The following is a 26,314-nucleotide window of genomic DNA, read 5'->3' as shown; positions in this document are numbered from 1 at the left end:
TTTAAGTGCAATTACATTTCTTCATTTCGATGCGTCATTAGGCGCGTTGCCCCTCATGAAAGCTGGTGCGTTCTCCCCGCCAGCTTTGTGGCTTGCTCCTCGAGCACTGTGGGCTCGCAAATATTGATGCACAACACCCATCACTGAAGGCAGGGGTGGGAACTGCACGCTGCTAATTAAAATCTCCCTGCCCCCTTGCACACACATATACACCTCCTCCCCAGGAAATCATCTGGGGGAGGGAGGAGACGTACGAACCAGTGTTTTCAGAAGCAGCACGTGGGCTGTTTGTGATCCCATTGGGTCCAGGATCAGAGACGCTGTGGATGAGGGGAGCTGCAGCCCAGGGCAGCATCTGGACCGCGTGCGGGCAGGGACAGGGAGGCATCCGCCTCCTGGTTCCTGGGGCCCGCGGGAGCGCTGGGGCTCCAGTGCCTGGCCCTGTGGCCACATCCACATCCACACGTGTGTGTGTTGGGCCAGCTGGGCCTTATGCCTGGTCCCTTGGCTTTCTCTCGCCAGGCAGGCAGGGGCGTGCCTGCAGAATGGCCCCAGGGCCTGGGTGAGACGCCTGTGGCCCCAGGTGTGGACATTCCGTGTGTTGGGTTTAGAACACACTCTTAGTTGGAGGAGATTTTGCAGCTGTCAACGGAGATCTACCCAAGAAAATAATTTGGTTTGGGAGTTTCGCTTTTAAGTAAAGCTGAGGATGAGAATCCCCCCACCCCACCCCCTCGCCCCAGGTAGGCAGGGGCGCCCTGGAGGAGAGAACTCCCAATGGTGGGGACAGGCACGGGGCCTCTTTCTTTTGCAGGCTGTTGGTAGAAGCTCCTCCACTCAGACCCCTGGCCGGGCCAGGGAGGGTCACTGTGTCTGGGGCGCTAATGCCGCAGGTTGACCTAGACAGGCTGTGATGGGGTGTGACTGTCCCAGTTTCAGACAGAGGGTTGTGCCTGAGGTCCCCTGGTGAGACCCTTCCCGCTTCTCCCTACTCTGGGACCCCCCAGGCCATGGGAACCATGCTTAGCTGGGCGGCTGGTGTCTGTTCGGCCGCCGGGGGTGGGGGTGGGAGGGATTAATCAGGGAGTGGCCGCCTGTCCCCTGTCCTGGTCGCCTCCACTCCTGGCCTGCAGACACAGGGCGATAGAGACTGTGAGGCCTGGGGGGTTGGCCCTGGGCGTGACGGGGGGGCAGGAGAGCAGAGCCCAGGGACTCGATGAGGGTGAAGGTCCCGTGGGAAACGGAGAGCTGGATCCAGTGGCCGGCAAGAGGGCGGCAGGGTGTGTGCAAACGCCTCTGGGTGAGGCGGAGGCCGGGGGCCCTGATGAGAAGGAGGAGGTCCCCCCACCCTGGCCCCCCGCCTGCTCCAGCGAGGCTGCTGCCTGTATTTCTCACCCCAGCCCTGGCCTCCTCCCCTCGAAGGGAGGGTTTGTTTGGGCAACTCAACAGCCTGCTGATTTATAGGATGTTCTACTGCATTTTATCTGCCCAGCAGTGTTCCCGAAGTTCCTTTGAAGTAGAAGAGGGTGTTGGGGTCAGAAACACCATCCCAGGGTTGAAGGGACTCAGAGGGCCCGCAGACCAAGGCTTCTGCTCGGCTGGACCGGGGGCTGTGCTGGTTTGAGTGTGACCCCTGGGTCCTCCCCCTGTCTGGGTCCAGCCCCAGCTTCTGTAGGGGGGGCCGTGTGTTGCTTTGCCCAAGTGAACCACTTAAGGCCAAATCTAATCTTCATTCATTCATTCGCTCACTCTCTCCTCCCTTTCCCACTCCTTCTAAGCTCACCTTGGGCTTTAGTAATGAGCCCAGCAGCACTGGTTCCTGTGGACACAGAGGGCGAGGCCCGGGGCTCGCATTTGGGAGCTCCTTGTCCGATGGCAGAGGCTCGTTTGCAAGTGTCAGAGCGCCGTGCAGGCTCACCCCATGGGCAGCCCCCAGCCTCATGGTGGTGGGCAGACTTCCCCCTACCCAGGACTTGAGCTCCAGGGCTGGAGAGGCTGTTTCCCAGGCCTTGCGGGGGACCCCAAGGCCAGGATGCTGGCGCAGAGGGGCGAGAGTGGAAAGGAGTGGGGAGAGCCACCGGCTCACTCACCTGTTTATTTGGCCACTCAGCAGATGTTTATAAAGCACGCAGCAGGGAGTGAATCAAAGCCCCTGGCCTTGTGGCTCTGACGCTTGAGTCGGGAGAGGGATGTCAAGGGCTTCTGATGGTCGTGGCGATGAGGATGGATAAAGAGGGGGCAGAGAAGGGAGAGGGCACAGGTGGGGGCCCCCTGGCAGGTGCCCCGAGGACCAGGCCGGGGCGTCTCGTCCAGCAGAGAGGCCAGCAGTCCTCAGCCCCCTCGTTGTGGCCCCCACCCCACATCCAACCCCGCCCCCTTCTCTCTCTCTCTCTCTCTCTCTTGCAGCAGGCAGGCCCCGGGGAGTTCAGGATGCTGCGGAAAGGCTTCTCCCCATACCACTCAGAGTCCCAGCTCTCGAGCCTGCCGCCCTCCTACCAGGACTCCCTGCAAGGGAACGTAAGTGCCCCCCCCGCAAGGGTCCCCACCATGCCCAGGAGGACTCCGCACCCCCCTGGGGAATTGGAGGGGTGCAGCTCAGACCGTGCTCCCTTGTAACCTGCCCAGGGCCACGTGGGCAGTCACAGCTGAGCTAGGTTGGGGACCCTTAGCTTCTGCCCTAGCTCTTCCAGGGCAGGGCTTGGGCTCCTGACCCTTAGCCTCTGCCCTCGACCCTTGGAGCCTTGTAAGGCTCCCAGTGTGCTGGCGGGAGGTGGAGGCCCTGTTTCAGATGCCGTCCCTGGCATTTCAGGCTGGTGTAGTGGCCACGAGGCCCAGCTGCTGTCTCTCTGTGTCTCTCGTGGGCATGTGTCCCTCCTTGGACGCAGCAGGGAGAGGCTGCCTGGCTGGGATGGGGCTGGCCCGAGTCTGTGCGGGGGTCACCACCCCAGGCTTGAGCTCAGGTGTATGCTTGTGTGCTTCAGTTTTTGCCAGGGCCCCCGCGGTTGTCCTGGGTTCTCGCCTGGGCCCTGACCTGCCCTGGGAGGGTGGCAGGGGGCTCACTCCCGGGGATGTGCATGGTCAGCTCAGGACTGCTCCCTGTGTGTGAATGCGCGTCATCCCCGATGACTCTGTGTGTGCAGAAGGCAGGGATCTATAGAGGCAGAGAGTGCGGGAGTGGTTGCCAGGGGCTCAGGGGAGCGGGAGGAAGTGATGAAAGTGTTCTGTTGGGTGACTGCACAAATCGGTGAACGTGCAAAACCACCTCCCCCAGAAGCACACGCTCGGGCGAGCCGAGTGATATTTACTGAGCATCTGTTACGTGGAGGGCCGTGCTGGGCTCTCCCCGTGCCCAGAAGCCTCATCACAGAGTGGGGACCTCACTGTCCCCGCAGAACAGATAGGAAACCGAGCCGGCCTGAGGTCACGGTGGGCCTGACTCTCCCCCAGGGTCCTGGCCTTGTTGCCCCCCTCCACACTGGCCAGTGAGGTCGAGCCTGGGGCGCCTCCTGGGACTCTGAGCTGGCGCGAGTGGGCTGGCACCGCTGCTGGCTGCCGGCGGAACCCTCTGCAGTTTCTGTCCGAGGCCTCGCACCTTCTCCAGGAATGTAGCTGCTGACGCTGCAGAGGCGGCAAAGCCTGCTGACGACAGATAATCCAAATATTTACCCAGGAGCCCCGTGGCTCAATGAGGCTCCAGTTGCTTCCTGATGAAGGGCTCTGGAAAGCCCAGCATCGCCCCCACAGGGGGCGGCTCTCCAGACCTTCGTACCCTCTCCCTGGGCTGTGGGAATCCTCACCACTGATAGTACTGTAGGCTGAAGCCTCGGCAGGCTGCAAACTGTAAAGTGCTGTGCAAACTGTAAAGTGCTGTGCAAGCCCAGCTGGCTCTGGTGGTGAGCCAGGACTGTGGGATGTAAGCAGAGGGAGCTCGCTCCTCCAGGCTGAGCCCCTGAAGCCTTGATAGTGCTGCTTGGGCTGTCGGAGGGGTGGAGGCTTCTGGAAGGCTTCCTGGAGGAGGCTTTAAGAGGGGCTCCGTGGGCCTCCCTTAGGCTGCCCTGCATGGCCAGGGGTTGTCACCCCGCTTCAGAGGGAAGGCAGCTGAGGCCCACCGAGGAGAGGTGGGGTGGATTGCCAGGGTCACATGGCTAGTCCATGCCAGAATCCAGGCCAAGCTGGGCCTGCGGGCCAGGGGCCAGCCCACAGTTCCACTGAGGCTGGGGGGCAGGTTCCTGGGGCAGAGGGGGAGGGTCGAAGTGTCTTGTGGGAGGCCGCCGCAGAGGGGCCCGAGCTTGGGTGGAGGCTTGTGGTCCAGGCCTTTCAGGCTGTTTATGGAGCACGGAGCCTCTCTGGAGCGGCTGAGTGCTAAGCCCCGTGTCCTGCGTACGGATGCACCAGGAGAGGAGGCTTGTGTGGGGAGGACCCTCTGATGCTGCCAGGGGTGCTGTCTCTTCTGTACCTGGGTGTGGGCACACCTTCTGTGAGGCTATTTTAAGTGTCCATTTCAGTGGATTTTAGTATCTTCACAGATCTGTGCAATCATCACAGCAAAATGTCTCCCTCACCCTAGAAAGCAAGCCTGTGCTCATTAGCAATCCCTCCCCACCCCCTCCTGCCAGCCCCTGACAATCACTAATCTGCTTTCTGCCTCTGCGTTTGCCTTTTCTGGATATTTCTTATAAATGGAAGCGTAACACGTGTCACTCTTTGTCCCTGGCTTCTGAGCACTGGGTTTCTCGAGTGCATCCACCCTGTAGCAGGTGTCAGAGCTTCGTGCCTTTTTCTTATCAAGCAGCACCCCACCGTGTGGGTACCCACGTTTTGTTTAGCCGTTCGTCAGGCGCTGTGCATGGCTCTGTTTCCATTTTTGCCTCCTTTGATTGTGCTTCTCTGAACACCTGCGGACGGGGCACTTGTGTGGACATCTGTTCAGTTCTCTGGGATGTACACTCTTCTCTCCACTTTGGGCTCTGGTCCTGGCGTCCCACAGCCCCGGGCTGGAGGCTTGGGCCCCCTGGTTTACTAGCTGTTTGGCCTCAGGCAAGTCTTGCAGCCTTCCCTTCCTCATCTGTAAAATGGGTGCATAGAAAAGACGGCTTCAGCGCAGAGGGTTGCAGTCAGCCCTGGGTGGGCTGCCCTGCTCCGAGTGGGCACATAGGGAGCTGGGGAGGCATCCTTGGGCCTTCCAGGCTGTGATCGGGGTGGGGCGGGGTCTGGTGGGGTGAGCTGGTTTGGGAAATGCCCTCAAGTTTACAGTCCTGACCAGTGTCTGGCAGTGGCTTCGCTCACAGTCTTCTCCGCACACTCAGTAAGTGAGTGAGGTCGCTCCGTTGTGTCCCACTCTTTACAACCCCATGGACTGTAGCCTACCAGGCTCCTCTGTCCATGGAATTTTCCAGGCAAGAATACTGGAGTGGTTTGCCATTTCCTTCTACAGGGGATCTTCCCAACCCAGGGATTGAACCTGGGTCTCTTGCATTGCAGGCAGACGTTTTAGCATCTGAGCCACCAGGGAAGCCCCATTAGCACCTGCTATTGGCCCAGTGAGGAGGCCCAGGAAAGGGCTGGATTGCACAGCCTCCCCCAGCCACTCCTGACTTTTGTTCCAGGAACCTGTCCCCTTGCGGAGCAGGTGGTTCTGGGAGCCCCAGGTGCAGAGGGAACCTGGGCCCAGAGCTTGCCAAGGGCCAGGCGCCTTCTGGGGCTCTGAGTGTGTGACCGTCGCCCCCTGCTGGCCGGTGCGGGGAGGGCTGCCTTCTGTCCCAGGTGCAGACTTGGGTGTGGCCCACACCCCCTCCTGTCCCGTTTGGTTCCCCCACATGACACCAGAGACCAGGCAGCATGGGCCAGAGTTAGGAAACAGCGTCCCAGGGCTCTGCACACGCCTTGGGACACACAGAGACCCTGGCTGAGAGGCAGAGACCGAGATACAGAATGGGCCGGGCCTCCCTGGAGAACCATGCCCACGCCCAGCTTTCCCAGACCCCAGGGCTGGGGGGTCTTGGCCTCTGCGTGGAACCAGGAGCAGGGCAAGCCTGCCAGGCTCCCCTGGGAGCAGGTCCAGGCCATGCTGGCAGGTGGGGCGAGTGCAGAGGTTGGCTGCTGCTGGTGGAATGTTCCAGACCCCCGAGGGTCGCTGCACAGCGCGGCCTGGCTGGTCAGGATCCTGGGGTCATGGCCTCATTGGCTGAGCTCACTGAGTCGGCCTGGTCTCTGGAGGGGTCGTCGGGCAGTTGATGGAGAAGAAAACCAAGACTCAGAGACGGGAGGGACGCCCAAGATCCCAGGGTCTTATCTCCGCTCACGCACTCCCTGGGGCATTCTCAGTATTTTCTCTCTGGCTTCCAGCACCTGCTGCTTTATTTCAGGCCCTGCGCAGCGTCTCCTGACCTGGCTCCTGCTGGCCCCAGGGCTCCAGCTGTCTCTGAGTGTGAGCTCCTTCTGTGCAGCCTTGAGTCCTTCCTGATCTTGCTCTGGGGCCTGGGGTCCCCACTGCAGCCCGAAGGCCTGCCTCCTGCCCCATGGCCGCCTGGCCAGCGCCCCTTGTCTGGGAGAAGCTGGGCAGGTGCTCGACCTCTGACACAGGCAGGCAGGGCAGGCAGGGGACCGGAGGCTGGATCCGTTCCTCTCCCGGCCTCATCTCTTGGCCTCACAGGCTGTTGTGGGAGCCCGGCTTCTAGTTGCCAGGTAGAGTGTTTGCCGAATGTGGTGGCCATTCTCGGACAGGGCTGGGAGGGTCAGGACTGGGAGGCCCGACTCACAGCTAGAAGCCCCACGATGGCCCTAGAGGTTGGAAATTGGGCCGGGAGAGGGGCCTTAGGAGTCAGGCTGCGTGGGGGCTGGGGCCCAAGCCCTTCCGCATCTTCCTAGGTGACCTGCCAAACAGAACAATAGGCCTTTCCCATGGGCTGTTTACAGGGGCCTATGGGAAGGGCACGCAGAGGATGAGACGGTTGGATGGCATCAGCGACTCCATGGACATGAGTTTGAGTAAACTCTGGGAGTTGGTGATGGACAGGGAGGCCTGGCCTGCTGCAGTCCATGGTGTCACAAAGAGTTAGACACGACTGAGTGACTGAACTGGGGGGATTTGGGAAGTGGGGAGGTTTCTCGGGGAGGGCTTAGGTTTCTCGATGCTGCTCCTTTGCCCCGGCGCAGCCCTCCCTCCCAGCCTCCTCTCCCCCATCACCTCAGCCCCCGTTTCCTCCCACCCGGGCCCTGGTCCAGATGCAAGGCCCTCTGCCAGCCACTGGTCGCCCCGTGGCTGCCCCCAGGAGCCAGCCAGGGCGAGCTCTGAGCTCAGACGCAGTCCATTCCCGCAGGGCCCAGCCTGCCCGGCTCCCGAGCTGCCTTCGCCCCCCTCCAGTGGCTACAGCTCCGCGGGGCAGAAGCCCGAGGCCGTGGTGCATGCGATGAAGGTGAGGACCCGGCTCTGATGGCTCCCGCTCCCTTGGGAGGGCCCCCCACCTCGGTCCCTGCCCCTCTTCCGGACTCTGTGACCTTGGACCCACATTTGCCCTCTTGGGGCCGCTGAGCAGCAGGGCAGGGAGGCGGGCGGCGGGGGCCCGTGGCTGCCTGGAACACTGTGGGGGAGGGGTTTGGGAGTGCCCGGTGGCAGCCAGGGGCGCTGAGGCCTGGGGGAAGTAGGGTGGGGGCGGTGGGCATTGCCCAGGGCCTTCGTGGTCATCCGGGGACTGCCCCTTTCAGGTCCTGGAGGTGCATGAAAACCTCGACCGGCCCCTGCAGGACAGCTGTGAGGAGGACCTCAGTGAGAAGGAGAAGGCCATCGTCCGCGAGATGTGCAACGTGAGTTCCCGGGGCCGGGGGCGGGGGGGTTGCCGGCCAGGTCCCGCTGGAGGGGCGAGGGGCCCCGTCCCCCTCCTCCCTCCTCCTCCCCTCCCCACCTTCCCTGCCCCATCTTTCTTCTTCCCCACTTCCCCTCCCTGATCCTGGTCTGGTTTGCCCCGCACGTCCTGACCCTTGACCCCTGACCCCTGTCCCCCAGTGTCGGTCTGGCTGCTGGTGGCGCACAGGTGGTGCTCAGACTGTGGGTGCCCGTGGGACCCTCTGCTCTGCGAGACTCGCCAGCCCGGGGCTGCCTTGGCTTTGGGAAGCTGGGCCCCTCTGGGGCTTCAGGGAGGCAGAGTGTCCTCCTCCCGTCTGCCTGGTCGATGCGGCTGTCCTGTGGACCTTGAGGGAACCAGGAGGGAAGGGGGATCACAGGGGCTGCGCCCAGGCCCCACTCGGGGTGGCGTGTCCTGAGTTCCCCTCCTTTGCCCGCGCCCCCACCCCCACCCCCGCCCTGGGTCAGTAGACCCCACTGGACCACCGTGAGGCCAGGTCCCCACCCAGATGTGACCTGCGCTGGGGTGGGGAGCGTAGTGGTGAGGGTGGGCATGCACAGACCGAGTCTGAGGGTCTCCTCCGTGACCCCACTCTGGCCCCAGGGCTCTGAGGTACACAGGTGATCTTGAGCCACAGGGCAGTCTGTGCCCACAGGCCCCCGGGGAGGCTTGGGGTGGGCCTTCCCCTCACGGCGCACCCCCCTCCCCGCCCCGCCCCCACAGGTGGTCTGGAGGAAGCTAGGAGATGCCGCCAGCTCCAAGCCCTCCATCCGGCAGCATCTCTCTGGGAACCAGTTCAAAGGGCCTTTGTAGGGCCGCTCCCCTGCGGACGTGGACTTGGCCCTGGTGCCGAGCCGCCGGCTCCTCTCTCCGTGGTGAACTGTACATAGGACGCTGCCTGTCGCGGCCCCCTCCCGCCTCTCAGACACCAGCACAGCGGGGAGACGGTTCCCCAGCAGAGCGGCCTGGACAGCTTCCTTCCTGCTCCGGGGCCCGGCGGTGGGCTCCACTGGCGAGAGGCTGAGGAGTGCTGAGACGCCCAGCCCCAGCAGAGGGGCACCCCTGGCTGCCGCCTACCTGGGACAGTGGCTGCCGGCTGCTAGACTGCCCCGTGGGGCTCCGCTTCTGAGCCGCCGGCCGGGGCCTGAACACCGGCTCCCCGAGCAGAGTCCCTGGCTCTCAGATGAGGGGCGCTCTGCCGTGGCCCCTCCTCGGGCTCCCAGGCCTGGCGCCTCCCTGATGCCAGCCACTGCTTGTTTTTAGATTCCATACCCCCACCCTTGGCCACACACCCTCTGCCGTGTTCCCTCACCTTGTGCCAGGTGGTGCCCCATCTTTCTGGGTCCCTCATGCCCAGGGGCGCGAGGCACTTCCGGGTCTGTGCTCCACACGACGGGCCGGGCCTGTCTCTGCACGGGTGGCACCGGGCCGCGGCTGGGCCTCTGCTCAGGAATGGTGACCCCGCGCCCGGCCCCCTCCTGGGTGACTGTGCGCGGAGCTGCATGGCTTCAGGTGAAGGGGTTCTGCTCTCCTTGTGAGGGGCCCCCCTGGGCTCTGGCTTTCATTTTCCTGTGTGACCTTCAGCAAGTCACTCAGCATCTCTGGGCCCCTGGTGGGGAGAAAAGGACGCAGAGGATCAGGGCCAGCAGCTCAGGCACAGCGCAGGGGCCAGTGGGGACCCTCCTGCTGGAGGGGTGGCTGGTGGGGCGGGGGGGGGGTGTTGCGAGGGAGTCCTGCTGCCTTGCCCCCCTCAGTGGGTGGCCACCTCCACTTCTGAGCTTCAGTGTCCTCTCCTGTTGAGGCCGCAGCCTAAAGCCCTCCTTGCAGGGCTCTGGGGATCAAATAAGACCTTTGGTGTAAAATGGCCATGTATAAAACTGTAAAATGAGACATGTAAATGTTAAAATTTATGTGGGAGGGGAGTGAGGCCCAGAGGCCTCGGTTTCCAGTTCCTCCAGCACTGCTGACCCCTGTGCCTCGGCGGTACCAAGAGCTCGGGTGGTCGGAGAGGCTGTCTTGGCCTTGTCCAGGCTCACGTGAGGGGCGGGGACCAGGTGAAGGGATGGGCAAGGCTGCCCTGGGTCTTCCCCCCTGGGAACGGACTCAGAGCTGTACCCCCTGCCTGTCTGCCGTCGGCACCCTTGGGTGGACAGTCCCCGGGGAGAGGCCTGCGTCCGGGGAGTGCCGAGTGAGCGCTGCTGATGGCGTCAGGCGTGGTCCTGATGCCCCGGGTCATACAGAAAGCTGTGGGCGCCCTGGGAGGAGCTGGGCCTTAGGCCAAGTGGCGAGCTCCCAGTCTCTAGGGGTGTGCACTTGGAGCTGGGTGATTCCTACCCAGGTGGGCAGCCAGCTGGAGGGCAGAGGCTCCCCCCGCTCCCCGGGTCCTGGGTCTCCTGGGTGGGAGTAACAGCTGAGGACCCCGTGTGTCACGTTTGGGTCAGGTTGGCTTGGCCACCAATGAAAATAAGCAATAAGTCAGGGGTCCTGGTACCCACTGGTCTCCTGCAAACTGACCTGGGGAATGGGCCTCAAAGGGACCTTTCCCCGGTGGAGGGAGGTGGCCCTGCCCCCTAATGCTGCGATGGCGTCCAGGGGGCGGGGCAGGCGTTTCCAGCTGGTGCCGAGGCCTCCCTCCTGCCGCCTGCCTGTGTCCGGAGCCAGCGCTGCCTGGGAACGGTTTTCCAGAACACAGCTGTACCTGGGATACCATCTCATTCACAGAAGCTGTTGGAAAGCCTGCAGCGCCTCTGCCCGGTCTGTGCCAGGCCGGGGACTGTGGCTGCAGCAGGAACCCACTGCTGGGAGGATCCCGGGGGCCAGGTCAGGGGAGTTCCAGCTCTGCTGCTAAGCAGGGAGTGTGCGCAGGGCGACCATGGTGCCCCTCCTCCCGTGCGGAGCCTTAGCTCTGAAGCTCGAGGGTGGGGGTGTTGCTGAACCTGGTGTCCTTTCTTGAAGGTCCCTGTTTCAGGTACTCTTTGCTGCCGGAGCCCCATGGGACCCCTGTGCTGTGGCTTTCATCCCCACTGTGATGGATGTCACCCTTCCAGCCTCATCCCAGGTGGCCAGGCCCATCCTGGAATCAGAATCCACTGAGCACATTTTTATCCAAAAGTTATTAGCCACACATCAGTGTTTGAAAGAGAAAAGTGACCTTTCATTTTTTTTTTTCTTTCTTGAAAACTTGAGAGGAAACCATGCATACTACTGACTTTTTTTTTTTTTTTTCAAGAAACAAAGGAAATGCATGACTGCAGAGCGGTAGAGGTGTATATTTTTCATAACGTGGGGGAAGTATCTGTGCTGCTCTCTGGGAACGGGCGCGTGCCTGGCTCCTGTCCCCAGGCCAGCAGCCACGCTCTGTCTTCCGTGGGACGTGATGGCTGGAGCATGGGCCGACCCCACCCCAGCTCCGGGCAGCGCCGGTAGCCCTGGACTCCTGTGCCCGTTTCTACCTTCTGTTGAACCACTGATTTGGGGAGAGAAAAAGAAATAGAACTTTTTGATAGTGTGGTAAAAACATTGATTTGAACTATTTTAGTAAAAGGAGTTAACAGAGAAGATTGTGATAGTGTATACTTTGCGCTAGATAAATAAAGGCTCGTTGCAAGCCTCCGTGCACAGTGCTCATTTGTCTCTGGCGATGGGGCCCCTCGTGGCGGAGGTGGATGGTGGGGCTGATGCCTGCTGCTCCAGGGCCTCCAGTCACAGACCGGGGGGGAAAGGGTTTCTGATCTAAACCCGGGTCTGACCCAGGGACCTGTCTATGGAGGGAGACAGACAGGCCCAAACCAGCATCACATTCAACTACTTCCTCCCAAGAAAAAGCCCGTGCCGGTGCCTGATGTGGGAGGCGGGCCCCCGAAGGCCCTCCTGGGCCATCTGCTGGGGGCCATTCCTTCATGCCCTGCTCCTGTACCCCCAGGAAGACCCACTTCTGGGCTGCAAACCCCAGGAACCGCCCGCCCCCCCCGCCCCGCCCCTTCTGCCCATAACAAACGAAAGGGGCCATTTCAGAACTGATTTTATTTGGGTAACTGACTGAAGGAGTCTCGTTTGTAACCAAGATGGAATTCACAGTATGTTGTTACATTCACACTTAAAAAATATATCTCTATGTATAGGAATTTGCAAATTGATGTAAACATACATTACTTCCAAGAACATCTCTCCCTTTCTTCCCTGGAGGAAAAAGAATAGAGCCATCCAAGCAAGGCAACCCCTTCCGAGTAACTTCAACACAAAGGGTGTGGGTCCTCTCTAAATGAAACAGCCGTTCATCTGCCTGGGAGCCACGGCGGGAACACCGTGAATGACGGCAATGACAAGAGCTTGACTTCAGAGGGAACTGGACTACTGAGAACTGAGTTTCCAGGAAAAACAGGCACTGGTTTCCAGAAGGAAACGCGCTCCTCACTGAAGCTGCGCGTTGGACCAGCATGGCTGGTGAACATTCTCTCCAGTGTGAAGCAACCCAGTGCAGGGCCCGAGGACGCGGCTGAGACCAGAGAGGGGGTGGCGTCACAGCCGGCGGCCTGGGCCCCCCCGAGGGCCGCTGTGTCCACTCTCCAGGTGCGCAGGAGCACTCTGATTTCATCTCCGGGGTCCTATCCACTTCTTCCCATACTGCAACTGTCCAGATTATTCGAGGTACCCTGCTGCTTACCCACTTAAACTACTTTTCAAGTCGATTAGAAAAACTTTTAAAAAAACAACAAAGGAAAAGAGAGGCGTCAAAGGTTATCTCATCCAGGCTGCCCGCCCCAGCCCCCCGACAGGAGGCATGCCGGGTGGGGGGATGGGCGGGGGCACAGGGGGCTGTCCCCCCGGGGGCACTGCCGGGGGCGGGTAGCTGGCCGGTGGCAGGCCCAGGCCTGGGGGCGGGTGCGGCGGGACCGCGTGGGTGGGGGGCAGGCGAGGGGGCGGGGGTGGGAAGTTGGGGTTGTAGGTGGGCGGGGGCGGGGGGTAGCCCGGAGTTGGGGGAGGGATGGCAGGTGGCGGGAAGGAGGTGGGGGGCGGGGGCACAGGCGGCGGGGGCGGGTTGGGTGGGTAGACATGGGGGTGGTAGGGCAAGTGGGCTGGCGGGCCGTAGGCGGGGGGCAGCGCCCCGTAGGAGGGGCCCTCGGTCTTCATCATGGACTGCAGGCTCTGGTAGCCCTCCCCGGACATGTAGGAGCTGCTGGTGGACATCCCCGTCATGTAGCTGGAGGGCGGCGGTGGCGGCGGCCGGTGTGGTAGCGGCGGTGGCTGGTGCACGGGTGCCGGGTGGGCTGGAGGAGGGATCTGGACCTTGGGGAGGTCACTGGCTTCCACGGGGCCTGGTGGCTCGGCCTCACTCAAGGCGGCTGCGAGGGGTGGCTTCCGATCTGTGGAGGGGAGACGAGTTACAGGCCGGCCCAGGCCGCTGCCTCCCCAGCAGGGTGGGGTGTGGAGGTGGGGGACACCGCCCCCTCAGGGCTCCACACGCAGCCCAGTCACCCCTGGGGCTCTGGGCCCTGTCGCAGCGCCGTGGGCCACCTTCCCAAGGAGCAGCACGCAGCCTCTGCGGCCGGACAGCATGGCGTCCTGACGCTGTCGGCTCGTTTTCCACCACAGGCTCTCCACCTCGCCTCCCTTGGTCCCGAGCGCACGACACGGGCGCCCCTGGGCAGGAAGCCCCTTCCACCCCAGCCCCCCATCTAGCACAAACACATGCTGGGCCCCTTCTTTCTGCCCATCTCTGACCCCAGAGAAAGGCGAGCCCAGGTTGGGACCAGACCACACCACTGTCTGCTGAGAGATGGTCACGCTGGAGACTGGGCGTTAACAAAACGTGGGCCAGTCTCTGACCGCCGCCCCCCACTCCCCACCGCGACAGGTCTGACCGGTGCCCTGTCCCAGCTCCCTGGGCCCCCAGAGGCTCAGAGGTCTCTGGAGCACCTCTCACCCTTCAGCAAACACACACCAATTTCCGCCTTCTCTAGCGAAACACTTCGCCTTCCAAAATGATGCCACAGGTAAAGACGGGAAGTTCTTTACAACTTTCCGCCTCTATCTCTAGGGATGTTGCGGAAGCACCCTAGTTGACTGGGTGCCTGTGAAACACTTTTCATTCTTTCTTCTCCACATGACTCCACATACAACTGCTTCCTCTTCAAAGTATACTGAGAAGAGACGCTGCCAACAGAAAGCAGACGCCAGAGCCGGAGCCTGAGGTCTACTGCACTCCTGCCCAGATAGGGACAATGTTCCTAACTTGGCAGGACTGTTGTTTTCCTAAATCTAATTTTAAATTCATTTCTCCTGGGTAGTTTACCATCTCTGGATGCAAGAGATCAGAGAATATTCAGATATGCTTAGAATTCACAACATCCTCACTTATCTGGCTATAAAAACAATTTTCTGAGAGGAGCTGCAGCCTGCCTGGGTGCCGGTCGCAGAGGGGCCAATGGGGTCACTGCCAGCAGGGCTGGGGCAGGAGGAACAGGTGATGAGGAGGCAGCAGGGGCCACTGCCAGCAGGGCTGCTGCTTCTGAAGCCACAGGAGGAGGAAGATGGGTGGGGGACGACGGACACGGACGTGGAGGGGCAGAAGCCCTGGATGTAGACATCATGCAGCTTTTTGGAATCACATGTAGGCCAGAAAAATGACACCTCTGACGGGCAGAGGGAGATTCCAGGTCAGTGGAAACAGCCATGGGCTACTTCTCTGGGATGTTGAAGCTGGAGTGCAGACTCACCCGAACCCCTTCCGGTCCAGCCCCCTGCCTCATGCCCCTTAGCCTCCTTTCCGGACGCACCCACACCGCCCCCGCCCACATCCCCACCACTAGCACTGTCCACGACAGGAGCTCCATCTCAGACGCCTCCCCGCGGGGGCCCTCTGATTTTAGCTTGGGGTCTGATGGGAGGCTCCAGGGCACAGACCCTCAAAAACGAGACAGGACAGAAGACTTCCACTATTTTTTAGGCCTGAGGATTGGGACTGCCCTTGGTGTAAATCTGTGAATTTTTCAGAGGGGAAGTTGTTTCCACTGTGAAAAGTGTATCTGGCTGCAACAAGAACATATCCAGAGGGGGGAAAGTGGGGAGGGGGCTGCATGGTGTGGAGTCAGGGTAAGAGTGGGAGAATGAGGTTAGGGGAGGGGGCCTGGGAGCTGGAGAGGGTGCAGACTGACTGGGAGGCCCCGTGGGTCATCAGAACACATCTCTCCCGGTCAGTCTGCACCCTCCCCAACTCCCACCCGCCTCGACCCCCTTTGTGTTCCAGGGGCTTCCCTGGTGGCACAGACAGTAAAATCTGCCTGCAATGCAGGAGACTCTGGATCAATCCCCTGGGTCAGGAAGATCCCCTGGAGAAGGAGATGGCAACCCACTCCAGTATTCCTGCCTGGAGAGTTCCATGGACGGAGGAGCTTGGCACCACAGAGTCACAAAAAGTCGGACAACACTGAGTGAGTATCCAAATTTAGGTCATTAATGTCTTTTTAAATTTCTGAAGTTCTAGAAATGTTCCCCAAGACTTCCAAAATCTGTCCTTCAAAAAGGCAGAGAGAAAAGCTGGTCTTCCCAGAGACTAGCAGCACTTACCTGGAGGTGGATGGGCTGGAGGCAATGGAGGGTGAGTGGGCTCGATTTTGGGAATTTTAGGTGGTGGTGGTTCTAAAAAGAAAAAATAGATTTTAAAAAGCTATTCTTCACGTAGAATAAACATGTCACAGAGAGAGAGAGAGAGAGAAGGAAGAGAAAAATGTACCATTAAGGAATTTTTTTTGGAAAAGGCAGATATGAAGGCTTTAAGGGAAGCTAAGGACAGACTGGCTAAACCATCCTTTTAAAGGAACAAAAAGGAAATCAAACAAACACATCCCCCTGTCCCCCCCCGCCTCCGCCCCTCCAACGCCCCACACTTCTCACCACCTCCCCGCCCAAAACAAACATGGCCAGCCCGTTTTCCGAATCTGCCCAGTTTTCTCCTGACCACCTAAGACAAGCCCTCCAATGACCTGAGAGAAGTGGAGTGAATCTCAGGTGCCAAGTGGTATCCATCGGGGTCCACCCTAACACAGAGAACACAAAGAAAGGCCCCGAGTGTGCACAGGAGCAACTCTCGCTGTGTAATTCTTGCTCAGGCACATCCGAGTTTATTTTCTCTCAAAAATACTTACTCCCAGTTATCAGCACATTAACTGGAGGCTGGACGCGAGCAGACGTAACAGCAAAGCGGTCGGGACCACTTGGGGCAGGGCACACGGCCCACCCTTCAGGGTGGGGCAGCTGCATGGAACTGACTCCCCCAGTGACCACTCGGCTAAGTGGCCAAGACAGGCTGCACTGCGTCCAGTATCTCCTGGTCATGAGGAGAGTGTATGTATACAACCAAAAGAGCACCCCATCTTCTTGTTTGTATTTTTGGTTCTTTCTTCCTGAAACTTGCTCTATTCTAGCTTGTACACCGCTCTGCTCTGGAGTTGCTCAACACTCCTGGCTTCCTCCATCTCAGACACAGGCTGACTTCAAGGTCCAGGACGGACCCTCTTTACCCTCTTCCTGAGAGATCCCCCCGACCCCATTCCCCTGTCTCCGTGCTGTGAGCGCTGCCAGGAAACTTTCTGAACCGAATGAACTCAGACCATGCCATCTCCTGCTCACACACCTCCAGCAGCGCCCAGCGTCTGCAGTACCCCCACCCTCCACCAGGTGGGCACAGTCCCTGCTTCCATCCCACCTTCAGTCTAGCAAAAGCTACTCCCTTTTAACCCACAGTCCAGTAACACTCCTTTCTCTAGTTTTCTCCTAAATTCTCAATTCCCACTGATCACTTTTCATCCACCTAAAGACTCCACCTTGTCAGCCCCAGCTGACTGGCATCAGTCCTCCTCCGAGGCCCACCGGGCTGGTCTCTGCCTCTCACGGGGTGGCACCGGCTCAGCGGATTGTACACCCATGTGAAACAGAGCACAGCCCCCTCTTCTGTGTCTCACACTTGCTGCCTACCCATCTGGAGCTAAAAAAAATCTCCCCTGTACTGAATTCATCATTTCCCCAAAGATCCTGAGAAAAATGTAGCTTTACTGTAACGTGAAGGTCTCACAACAGTTCAATAAATAATTCCCGGGGTTCTTACCCTGGAACCAAGCAACAGAGAAAACAGAGAATCAGAAATACACCCGGTCTGCGCCTGCACGGGGGTCAGCACCACCCGGCCGGCTGAGTCGGAGGCAAAGCGCCTCTCGTCTTCTCCTCGGTGATCATCCAGGCTTCCCTCACCCTGTGGTTTCCAGCACACAAAGAAGTTAACCAACTCTGGGCTCTACAAATATGGGCCATATAGGTGTTGCAAAGAAGCCTGGCCCCGTAAGCAGCAGGCGGCACCCTGGCTCGTGGCTCCCCTCTTTCTACCTGCACGCTGCTGCTCGTTGCTCGGCCAGGGGCCTTCACTCTGCTGACTGCAGTGGGCTTAACTAACCTTCAAAAATAAATGCTGCTGCAGCAGTTCGCCTACATTCCTATTTTGATATACAGTCGGCCCCTCGCATCTGCAGACAGGGAGGGCGGACTATGAAACTCGAGCATCTGGGAGTCTGGTATCCAAGGCGGGTCCCAGAGGCCGCCCCCTGCCGCTGATACCAAGGAATGACTGTATGTTGCTGAGCACATTTTCACTGCCGCTCGTGTTTTTCTTTGTACTGACACTTTCTGTTAGAGTACAATCCAAAAACACACAGTCAGGGAATACACAGAGAGGACAAAGCAGGTAGGGTAAAGTTTCTGATGGGCTCCAACATTAAATTTTAAGGTCAATCTAAATCTGAAAGGAAACGATTTTTTGATTAAGAATCTAGTTTTGATAAACAACACAAAACTAAAACAGGAAACACAAGAACAGCAAATTACCTGCTGCTTTGTTCTCTTCTTTGGGAGAAACAACCTGTTACAAAAGAAAATACACAGTGGTTAACCAAGACTCTGAAAAGTAATCATCAGAAAACCCGATTATTCAGGCACTGCAGAATCACAGGCAGAACACGGCCTCAGACCAAAATTAACTTTGGATTGAACCTGCAGAGCAAACCAAGGCACCTGACAGATCCTTTATGCCTCCCTCCTCTTTCCCTTTCAAATTGGACAGAAAGACTAGCTTTTCTGCGCAGCCCTGAGTCCTCCTTGAGCTGTCAGCACCGTGGTGAGCGGGGCCTGCTGCCCTGCCACTGTCCTGCAGGTCTTCCCCCTACCGTGGGGAGGGACCTTTAAAGATACCCCGCGTCACTGACAGACCGGGGAGACGCCTACCCCAGCAGTGTGCCGATGCGCAAATGACCCCTGGCAGGTTCTGGGGCCCTGGCACAGCAATAGCAGTAGCTGGAAGACAGAGCTGCCCTGGCTCCCAGAGGCCCCCCTTCCCACCACACCAGCGGTCCAGCTGCCCACGGACATGCAAATGGTGAGGTTGCAGTTCCGGGCAATCCCTCAGCAAGGGGAATATGTGCAGTGTGTGTGTGTGTTGCGGGGGTGGTGGAGGTGGTGGGGGGGTTGCGTGGGGAGCTGGCCGCCCCACGCTGAGCCGGCGCACTCACCACGGCTCGCTTCGCCTGCCGGGGGGGACTAGGCTGCGGGGATGGTTTCTTGGGTGGCTGGGCGGGCGGCGGCGGCGGCTGCTGGGCCGGCTGCTGTGAGTCCTTCTGCGGGGGCTGGGGTGGCTCGGGGCCTGGAGGCGGCTGTGGCGGTGGCACTGGTGGCACTTGCGGTGTAGGCTGGAGAGATGGGGGCTGCTGCAGCTGGTGGGGGGTGTGATGAGGCATCTGTTGTTTCCCTTGTGAGTACAGATCCAGGATTTGGTGGCAGATGTCTAAACGAGAGGCAACAACTGCGTTCCTCACAAGGTTTTAAAATCCCCTCATGTCCCTTGCAGCTGTGATGCCCCTCCCTACAAGGACCATTATGCCGGGTCGTATATGTATTAATAAATCACCCATCTCTGGTGTGTGCAGCACTGGTGTGCATTTTCAGTTCACCAAAACAATGTGCTTGGATGGAATGAACACTCTGTATTAGAGAATTTAATTAAAGAATAGTTTGTGTGTACCTACTGGGGAAAATCCATTCTTGGGACTCAAGGCTCCCAGGGAAGAATGATCAGCCTGCAGAAAGCTCAGCAAGCCCCATACCTTCCAAAACATCCACAGGGACGTCTTGCACGAACTGCTCCCACCATCTCCTGTACATGGGTTTGGAGGTCCATTCCTGTATTTCAAATTTGCATAAACGTCCCGCAAGATACATCACTGCCACTGCTATGATCTCTGGTTCCCACTGTAGTGACAAGGTCGTGCAGAGACTAGTTCAACAAGAAAAAGAGGTGACTTGACTTGGATGAGCAAACTCTTACGCTGTATCCAAATGTCTGTTTGCTTATAATCCCCTATACATGATCAAATACAGTATTATCAATAAGCAAGTTTTTAGCCTTCTAAATGTACTGAAATGAGCTACTTAACTACAGCTACTAACCTGTCTGTTCCTTAAAGAGGCAGAAGAATTCCAGCACATTCAGAAACTGCTATGCCGTAAAATACAGGTGAAATTGCTTAAGTTCTTAAGTGGCTGGAATCCTGGTGCTGACCCTTCTCCTCACGTGAGGCAATGCTACTTGTGGGCATTTTGTTCCCCATACAGTACCTCATTAGATCTCTGGGCTACAAGAACATCAAGGCTCTAGAACCATCGCAAGAAGTATAAAACTACAGATACATACTCTGCAACTTTTGCAAAATCAAGTGGATTTAAGTATTTACTTGTCAAAATTCTCTGGTATATTGTGTTGGACTTCTGTTTCAAGCTGGTGCTAAGGCTTCAGCATCCTGTACCACCATGATTTAACAGGTTACCCCTCTGCTGGGAAGCAGATGACCTGGATTTTATTTAACGCCAGCTCTGCTGTGTACTGGGCCCTAAAGCTGGGGCAAGTCAGTTTCCCCACTACAAAATAAGGGGTTCAGGTTAGATGACACACGAAGTCCCTGCCTGTTTGAAAACACCATGAACATGTGTACCTGTCATTGACGAATGTCCATGCCATTTGAACCAATTTTTGGATTTTGTTTTTGTCACCTAGAGATGGGAAAGAGAAGGCAAATTAGTAGCAATAGAAAGAAAAAACAATAAACAAGAGGCAACGAGTACTTATTTAGAGTCTACCATGCGCTCAGCAGCAGTGCTAACATGCAGCAAAGCGCAGCTGCAGGGGAGCCAAGGGCAGGGGAGCCGAGGACAGACGAGCGGGCCCAGGGCCCACCTCTGTGCTCCTTCCGCATGGCCCACACTGAACCACCATTTATGGGAAACCTGATCTGAGGCTGATTTTATTAGGCTATTTAAAATATTCTGACTCATTTTCCTGCCTCAAATCACTTGGCAACTGGATGACAGAGTCTGTTTATACATAAAAGGAAATAGCATTAGCAGCTATAATATGAATTGTCTGGCATGGGTACTTCACACACTGAACTTTCTGCTTTTCTCTCTTGAGAAGTGTAATCTTGAGTGTCATCAAATTATTATACAGATGATTTCAGAATGAAGAGGTTCTCTTCATAATGTTTTTTCTTCTCACCTTTGAGTTGTTTTGCATACTTGAGTAGGAATTGGTACGGATGTTCGACCTGTAAATCAAACTTTATGGTCTGCAGTAAGATTCTCTCCAGAACCATTACTTCTTCCTAAAAATGAAATAACAAATGCTGGGGTAGTAATTTCAATCACAGGTCTGAAACAGCATTAAAAAAGTGGGCTTTCCTTTTATTCTCTCGCCCAAGTTCTATTTTAGAAACTATTTTTCATTCCCTTTCTCCTCTCTCCCACTCAGGCCTTTAACACGCTCAGGAGATGATATAATTCTCAAAAGAACTACAAGTAGGAAAACAAAACAATCAGAGTTAATTTTCAAAACTACTGGAAACAAACATTCTCAGAAATGTTATTACTTTCAATACACATGAGCCCTCTTTACAAAACAGATCTTTACTTTCTAGATACATTAATAAAACTTGGTTTCCTTCCAAACCTCCATTAAAAGATGCAATCTTTCAGGCATTTACACTGAAAATTTTAAGCAAGAAAGATTATAACAGTGGCAGCTTCATGGATACCTGGACAGTGAATTGTACCAGCTAAAAGTGTGTGTGTGAATGAGGCACATCATTACTGTGTTTTAATCTTTCACCTTCTTGAAACAGGCTTTCCCAATGTCATTTATTGAATAAATCATCATTTTCTCTTATCAAACTACATCCTAAGCTACCTATACATATACACATGTGTGCGCACATACAATCTTTTTTTTTGTTCACTGATCTGTTTGTCTATTTCTGTACCAGGACCAAAGAGATTAAACATTTGGAAGGGACAGTTCAATTATTACTTCTCTTTTAAAAAACGTTTCTTGTTTTTGCATGTTCCCCCTAACACCTGCATTTTAATATCATTTTATTTGGTACTGTTCTAGAAAAAATGAAGGCCACTATGTTCTGAGTGGGAACTCACTGATTTATAGAATGGACCTTTTAATTACACTGTATCTTCCTATCAAAAATTTGTTAATGAAAATCTTCTTTCTAGTCCTTTCATAGTTCTAAAGTCTCCCAGCCCCAACATGGTTTCCATAAATTTCTTTAAAGGTTTATTCCTGGATATATTATTTTACTGCTATTATTGTAAATGGGATCTCTTTTGATTATACTTCCTAACTAGTTATTAGACAAGAACTTCTTGAATTCAACTGCTGTACAGCCTGACCGAGCACTTACATTAAGACAGTTTCACGTGATTGTAAAATACTATCAATATGCTCTGTGTGGCAAGAACAGTCAGAATCACTTGTTTGAGCTGAAGAAGAGGGGGTTTTCGAGAGACTGACAATCTCATCGTTAACAGTTACATAAATCTGTTAACTCTGGGAAGAGAAGCCATGTAGATAACTGGTTTTAGGTTCAAGTATGGTATCAGTTCACAGGATGCAGAGGATTCTATTACGAGTTATTCCAGATGGCAGGGCAGGCAGGGTGAATGTGCTTCCACCCAAGTTTCCCAAGTGTTCTCTCAGGAAAGTTTTTTCAAGTCTTAACACTTTTATACAGTACAAAAAAAAAAAAAAAAAAAATCCCACCGTCACTGTCTCCTCCACCCCAACCCCTCAGTATTTTTGCCAACACGTTTCCCAGAAGCGTCACAGTGTCTTCTAAATTTGGGAACCCTCTTTAACAAGTGTCCAGACTGTAGCCCATACAGTATAGTGTTACGAGACAGCTCAAGGCCTGGCCTCCCTTTGTGTTTCAGATACTCAATTAAAGGGATAATTACAGGTCTGGGTGCCAACATCATCCCTCGGGGAACTTTCCCTTGGCCCCATACTACTTGTCTGGAGCACCTGCCTAGGTTCCCAGATGGAAAGGCCTCACCACACCTTTTAATAACCTTTCATACCATTTATCACAACTCATAAGCAGGTCACTGGCTATCTGAATATTTGACTATAAAATCTATCCCACCACTCGACTGTAAAATCCATGCGAGCAAAGGCCACGCCTGTTTTGCTGCCTGTGAGTGTTAGTCGCTCAGTCATGACCGACTCTGTGACCCCACTGACTGAAGCCCACCAGGCTACTCTGTCCATGGGATTTTCCAGGCAAGGATATGGAGTGGGTTGCCATTTCCTTCTCCGGGGGATCTTCCTGACCCAGGGATCGAACCCAGGTCTCCTGCACTGCAGGCAGATTCTTTACTGATGGAGCTATGAGGGAAGCCCTACTGCTACCTATGTCTAATGATTAACACAGAGCCTGGAACAAGTATTTGTTGAGTACGTGAGATATTAACGTAACAGGGAGAAATCACATAGTTTGGGCAAAGTTTACTGGGACACGATTCAGGACCTTGTTTTTCTTACGTGCTCACACGGCCTCCCTCCAATCCGCCCTCCTCTCCTCTCCTCTCCATCGAGACGGCGCCTGTCACCGTGTCCCCACCGCTCCCAGACCCAGGTTCTTTCCTTTGGCCCTGACACCCAGTCAGGCGTAGGGAGACTACATGTGAGAAAGCAGTGTGGGCTACAAAGCCCCTCTACCCCCGTAGGTCAAGCTGGCCTGCCTTAAAAGCTTGATGAGCACGGCCACGGCTCCACTTGCTGGCTTCTGGGTACTGAGCCTCGCTGCTCCTGGTCAGGGTCTCAGGTTCCTGATGTGTTGGTACAGGGGGTTAAGGTTGAAAGGAGAAGAGGACTCCTCCAAAGGCACCTTGGACAACACACACCCGCGGCTGCAGCTTCCAGATCTTTCTGACTCCTCCTGAGTAACCACAGGTCGTTAGCCACAGGGTCCTTCTGCCCCTGTGACCAGACCTGACTAAAGCACAATCCATTTCTACAGAAGTCTCTGTGCTCCGTGAAAATCAAAAACCTATGGCATCAGAAATATCCAGGGCTACACTGCTTTCATAAAATACATTTTTGACCCTTGTTAGTTATGAATTTCTCATAGGTACCCATTTTTATAAACAGGTGAACGGATTTATAAATAAGTTCAAGGGACAGGGTTACCCACACTGCCAATACTTACAAAGGACCACCATTTATCGTAACCACAGAATGTGCAAAAGCATTCTGGCCTCTGTCACCTCCTTGAAGCGAGAAGGAAAACTAACAGACACGTGTTTTATACACACACACAGATTCTGTGGGGCGGAAGGAGGGTGACTGCCACGGGAAGCAACACCAGCTGACTAGGAGAAACACGGCCGTGGGTGCGCCGAACATCTCTGTCTGGTCAGCTTTGCATCTTTGTGATTCTCAGTTTCTTCCCAAAATCTCAGTCTGTCATTTAGTCAAGTATCTGTTGAACGTCTACTCTGTCCAGCCAGGAGGGAACACTAGGCACCAGGCAGAACAGACAGGGTCTGAGCTCTCACAGACTACAGCTGAGAAAAGGAAGACTCTCTGCATGATGACCTGGTTAGAAAGTCTATGTCATTATGGGCTGTGGCAAATGTCATAGAGGATAACTCCCATCAGAGCCCTCAGGACCGTTAACGGGAGACCCTGGCATGAACAGAAGAGGGAAAGCTGCTACCGACCCCTGAAAGTGCTCTTTTTAGAACAGAATAAAAGGATGTGTACAATTATTTTGCCACCATTTCCTGACAGCAGCAGGTGTTGTGGGGAAGGGACAAGATGGATAGTCTGTTAACCTGGATGTCTGCAAGTGTTCGTGCCTTCCACCATTCTTAGGAAGCAAAAGACACAGAGCACGCACATACAGCACCTGCACTTCTGTCGGCCCAGAAGCCGGCTAGAGATGAACCCAAGAAGCCAAATTGCTTCTGGGCCTAAGAGCGCCAACGGCCACGAGAGAACTTTGCTCCTACTGGCTCTATGTGCTGCCGCCGCCGAAGGGCTCAGAAGCCGACAAAGCACATTATCCCCACTCCTTACTCATGGAAGCAAGGAAGAACATCCTCTGTATAAAGGCCTCTTAGGGATTCCAGGGACTGGCAGACACTGGGGCCACAGCCACTGCCAACACAAGGAACTCTGCCACAATGCTGCCCTGAGGAATCAAGACCTGAGCACAGGAAGCTATGATTCTTACCTTTGGGTCATCTCCAAACTGGCCAAACTGCACATCGTTTAATAAACTCCGTGCTGTTTTGATGATATCTTTACATTTTTTTGGTGTTTCTTCTACTTTCCCAGCCAGAAAGAGACAACAAGCTCCTGTTACCTAAAAGGAAGACAAAAGCTCTTGATCTCACTATCAGGGCTCACCCAGAAACAGAAAGATTTGGGGCCTTCACAACAACCGGGGCACCTCCCTTCCTGTCTTGCTCTTCTTATTCATAAACACTAGGGCACTCTAAAAGCTTGAAGCAAACTCCACATACAAACATTCCACACTGTGACCTCTAATTCGGCTTCACAAATTATTTTAAATATAGTTTTCTGAATAAAATGCCAAGTACATCATGTAGACAGAAAAAGTCCCAGAAACAAGCTTTCTTTTGATGCTGTGCTCTTAGAGACACCGCCTCCCTGCCCAGTAGCCTTGCTTCAGAGAGCGTCCACCCCGTGCCACGGCCCGCGCTCTCCTTCCTCCCTCCTGCTGCCTGACTCCGGGCCAGCTCCTCTGTCACGGCGGCCTCCTCACTGCTCTGTCTCCAGCTTCCCTCTGCCTGCTTGCTCTTCTGTGTGCCCCTCCATTCACAGAATCCTGACCACATGTTACACGGCAGTCAGGCACCGTGCTGGAGTACAGAGCGGATCCTGACACGGTCTCTCCTCTGAGAATACCACAAACTAGTGAGGAAGAGATGCGTGCAAAACTGAGGAAATCTCAGCAAAAGGAAGAAGCCCCAGCAGACTAACTTCCTGCTATGTCTAATTCCGTCTTCTTCATAAAACCCTCCCATCGCATCAGTTCCCTGGTCTGGAATTCAAGGCCCACGGTAGTCTAGCTCAGACTACTTTCCCACCCAGAGTCCCACCATGCCCTTCCTGCCCACGGGACTCCTGGCTGGCTGCACGCCTCCCCCAGAGCTTGGCTCAGGCTGGTTTCTGGTGGATGACTGCTCTATCTCAGCACAGCAAGGTCCCACTAACTGCCAAGGCTTACCTCAGGCTGGCCTCTCCTCCCTGGCATTTCCCCCCATTCCTCCATGGTGCAGTTAACCACCTCCCCCACCCCACCCCTCAGAGCACTAGCCTTCTCCTATGCCTCTCCCACAGCATTGCTCTCTACGTGTGCTTTGTGTTCATCAGACCAGCTGTCCTGGACCAGAAACTACTGGAGGTGGAATCTCCCACAGGACAGGTTTAAAAAGTCACTGAAGACTCACCGACATGGAACAAAGAACTCCTATGCCATCTTGGCCTTTGCTGGGTCTCAGCCGTAAGGCCAATCTTATCTTGGGAAAAGTAACAAGGAAGTAAAGTACACTAAGTGCAACACAATTACGGTTCATATTGACCTAAATAAAACGGTCAAAAAATATTTTAATACCGTTAATTGGGAAAAAACAAAGTTTGAACTTGATTTTGTTTATATATAGTACGTACCATACAAAAATGAATACTTCCTGGAAAATATAATAAAAAGAGAGGCTACAATCTGTCCACTGAACTATGTAGAAATAATAACATGATACAGAATTATGATATAATTAAAATACTTACATATCTTGGAAACTGCTTGAAGGAATGGAACATATAGAACCGATGAAAATAAATTATTCCAGTTGCCAGGGTGTCATAGTGTCTGTTGTTCTGGTTAAGGACTTTGGCCAAGAGTTATGTCTTCATTAAATGCAGAAAAACAATAAAAGCAAACAACAACAAGAGAAGTGGGAAAGCAAATATCATCAGTGACAAAGCAGGTGAATGGGTGTCTCAAGGTGTCAGGATTCTGGTGCAAGCTGCAGTCTGCACTTTAATAAGGTGTGTGTGCTGTGTG

At 55.5% G+C, this 26,314-nt stretch overlaps 2 protein-coding genes across 2 annotated transcripts in view; one reads left to right on the top strand and one right to left on the bottom strand.

Annotated features, from left to right (window-relative positions):
* CCDC85C (coiled-coil domain containing 85C) overlaps positions 1-11,374 on the top strand; it is a 78,564-nt gene extending 67,190 nt beyond the window's left edge. Inside the window, exons 3-6 of the mRNA XM_068991134.1 lie at positions 2,407-2,517; positions 7,320-7,415; positions 7,705-7,803; positions 8,565-11,374. Coding sequence (XP_068847235.1) covers positions 2,407-2,517; positions 7,320-7,415; positions 7,705-7,803; positions 8,565-8,654 — 396 coding nt within the window. The 3' untranslated portion in view covers positions 8,655-11,374. The remainder of the gene's footprint in view (positions 1-2,406; positions 2,518-7,319; positions 7,416-7,704; positions 7,804-8,564) is intronic.
* A 573-nt stretch (positions 11,375-11,947) lies between these two features.
* The window catches only part of CCNK (cyclin K), a 29,514-nt gene continuing 15,147 nt past the window's right edge, over positions 11,948-26,314 (bottom strand). The window contains exons 3-11 of the mRNA XM_068991252.1: positions 26,038-26,119; positions 24,458-24,589; positions 20,431-20,536; positions 19,871-19,928; positions 18,986-19,155; positions 18,395-18,666; positions 17,715-17,748; positions 15,408-15,479; positions 11,948-13,204 (exon numbers count right to left, since the gene is read on the bottom strand). Of these exons, the coding sequence (XP_068847353.1) occupies positions 12,579-13,204; positions 15,408-15,479; positions 17,715-17,748; positions 18,395-18,666; positions 18,986-19,155; positions 19,871-19,928; positions 20,431-20,536; positions 24,458-24,589; positions 26,038-26,119 (1,552 nt within the window). The 3' untranslated portion in view covers positions 11,948-12,578. The remainder of the gene's footprint in view (positions 13,205-15,407; positions 15,480-17,714; positions 17,749-18,394; positions 18,667-18,985; positions 19,156-19,870; positions 19,929-20,430; positions 20,537-24,457; positions 24,590-26,037; positions 26,120-26,314) is intronic.

The sequence above is a fragment of the Capricornis sumatraensis genome, chromosome 19 (genome assembly GCF_032405125.1).
Source record: "Capricornis sumatraensis isolate serow.1 chromosome 19, serow.2, whole genome shotgun sequence".
NCBI classification, from domain to species: Eukaryota; Metazoa; Chordata; class Mammalia; order Artiodactyla; family Bovidae; genus Capricornis; species Capricornis sumatraensis.
The sequence above is the reverse complement of the archived record's forward strand: the minus strand, read 5'-3'. Positions and strand labels throughout refer to the sequence as shown.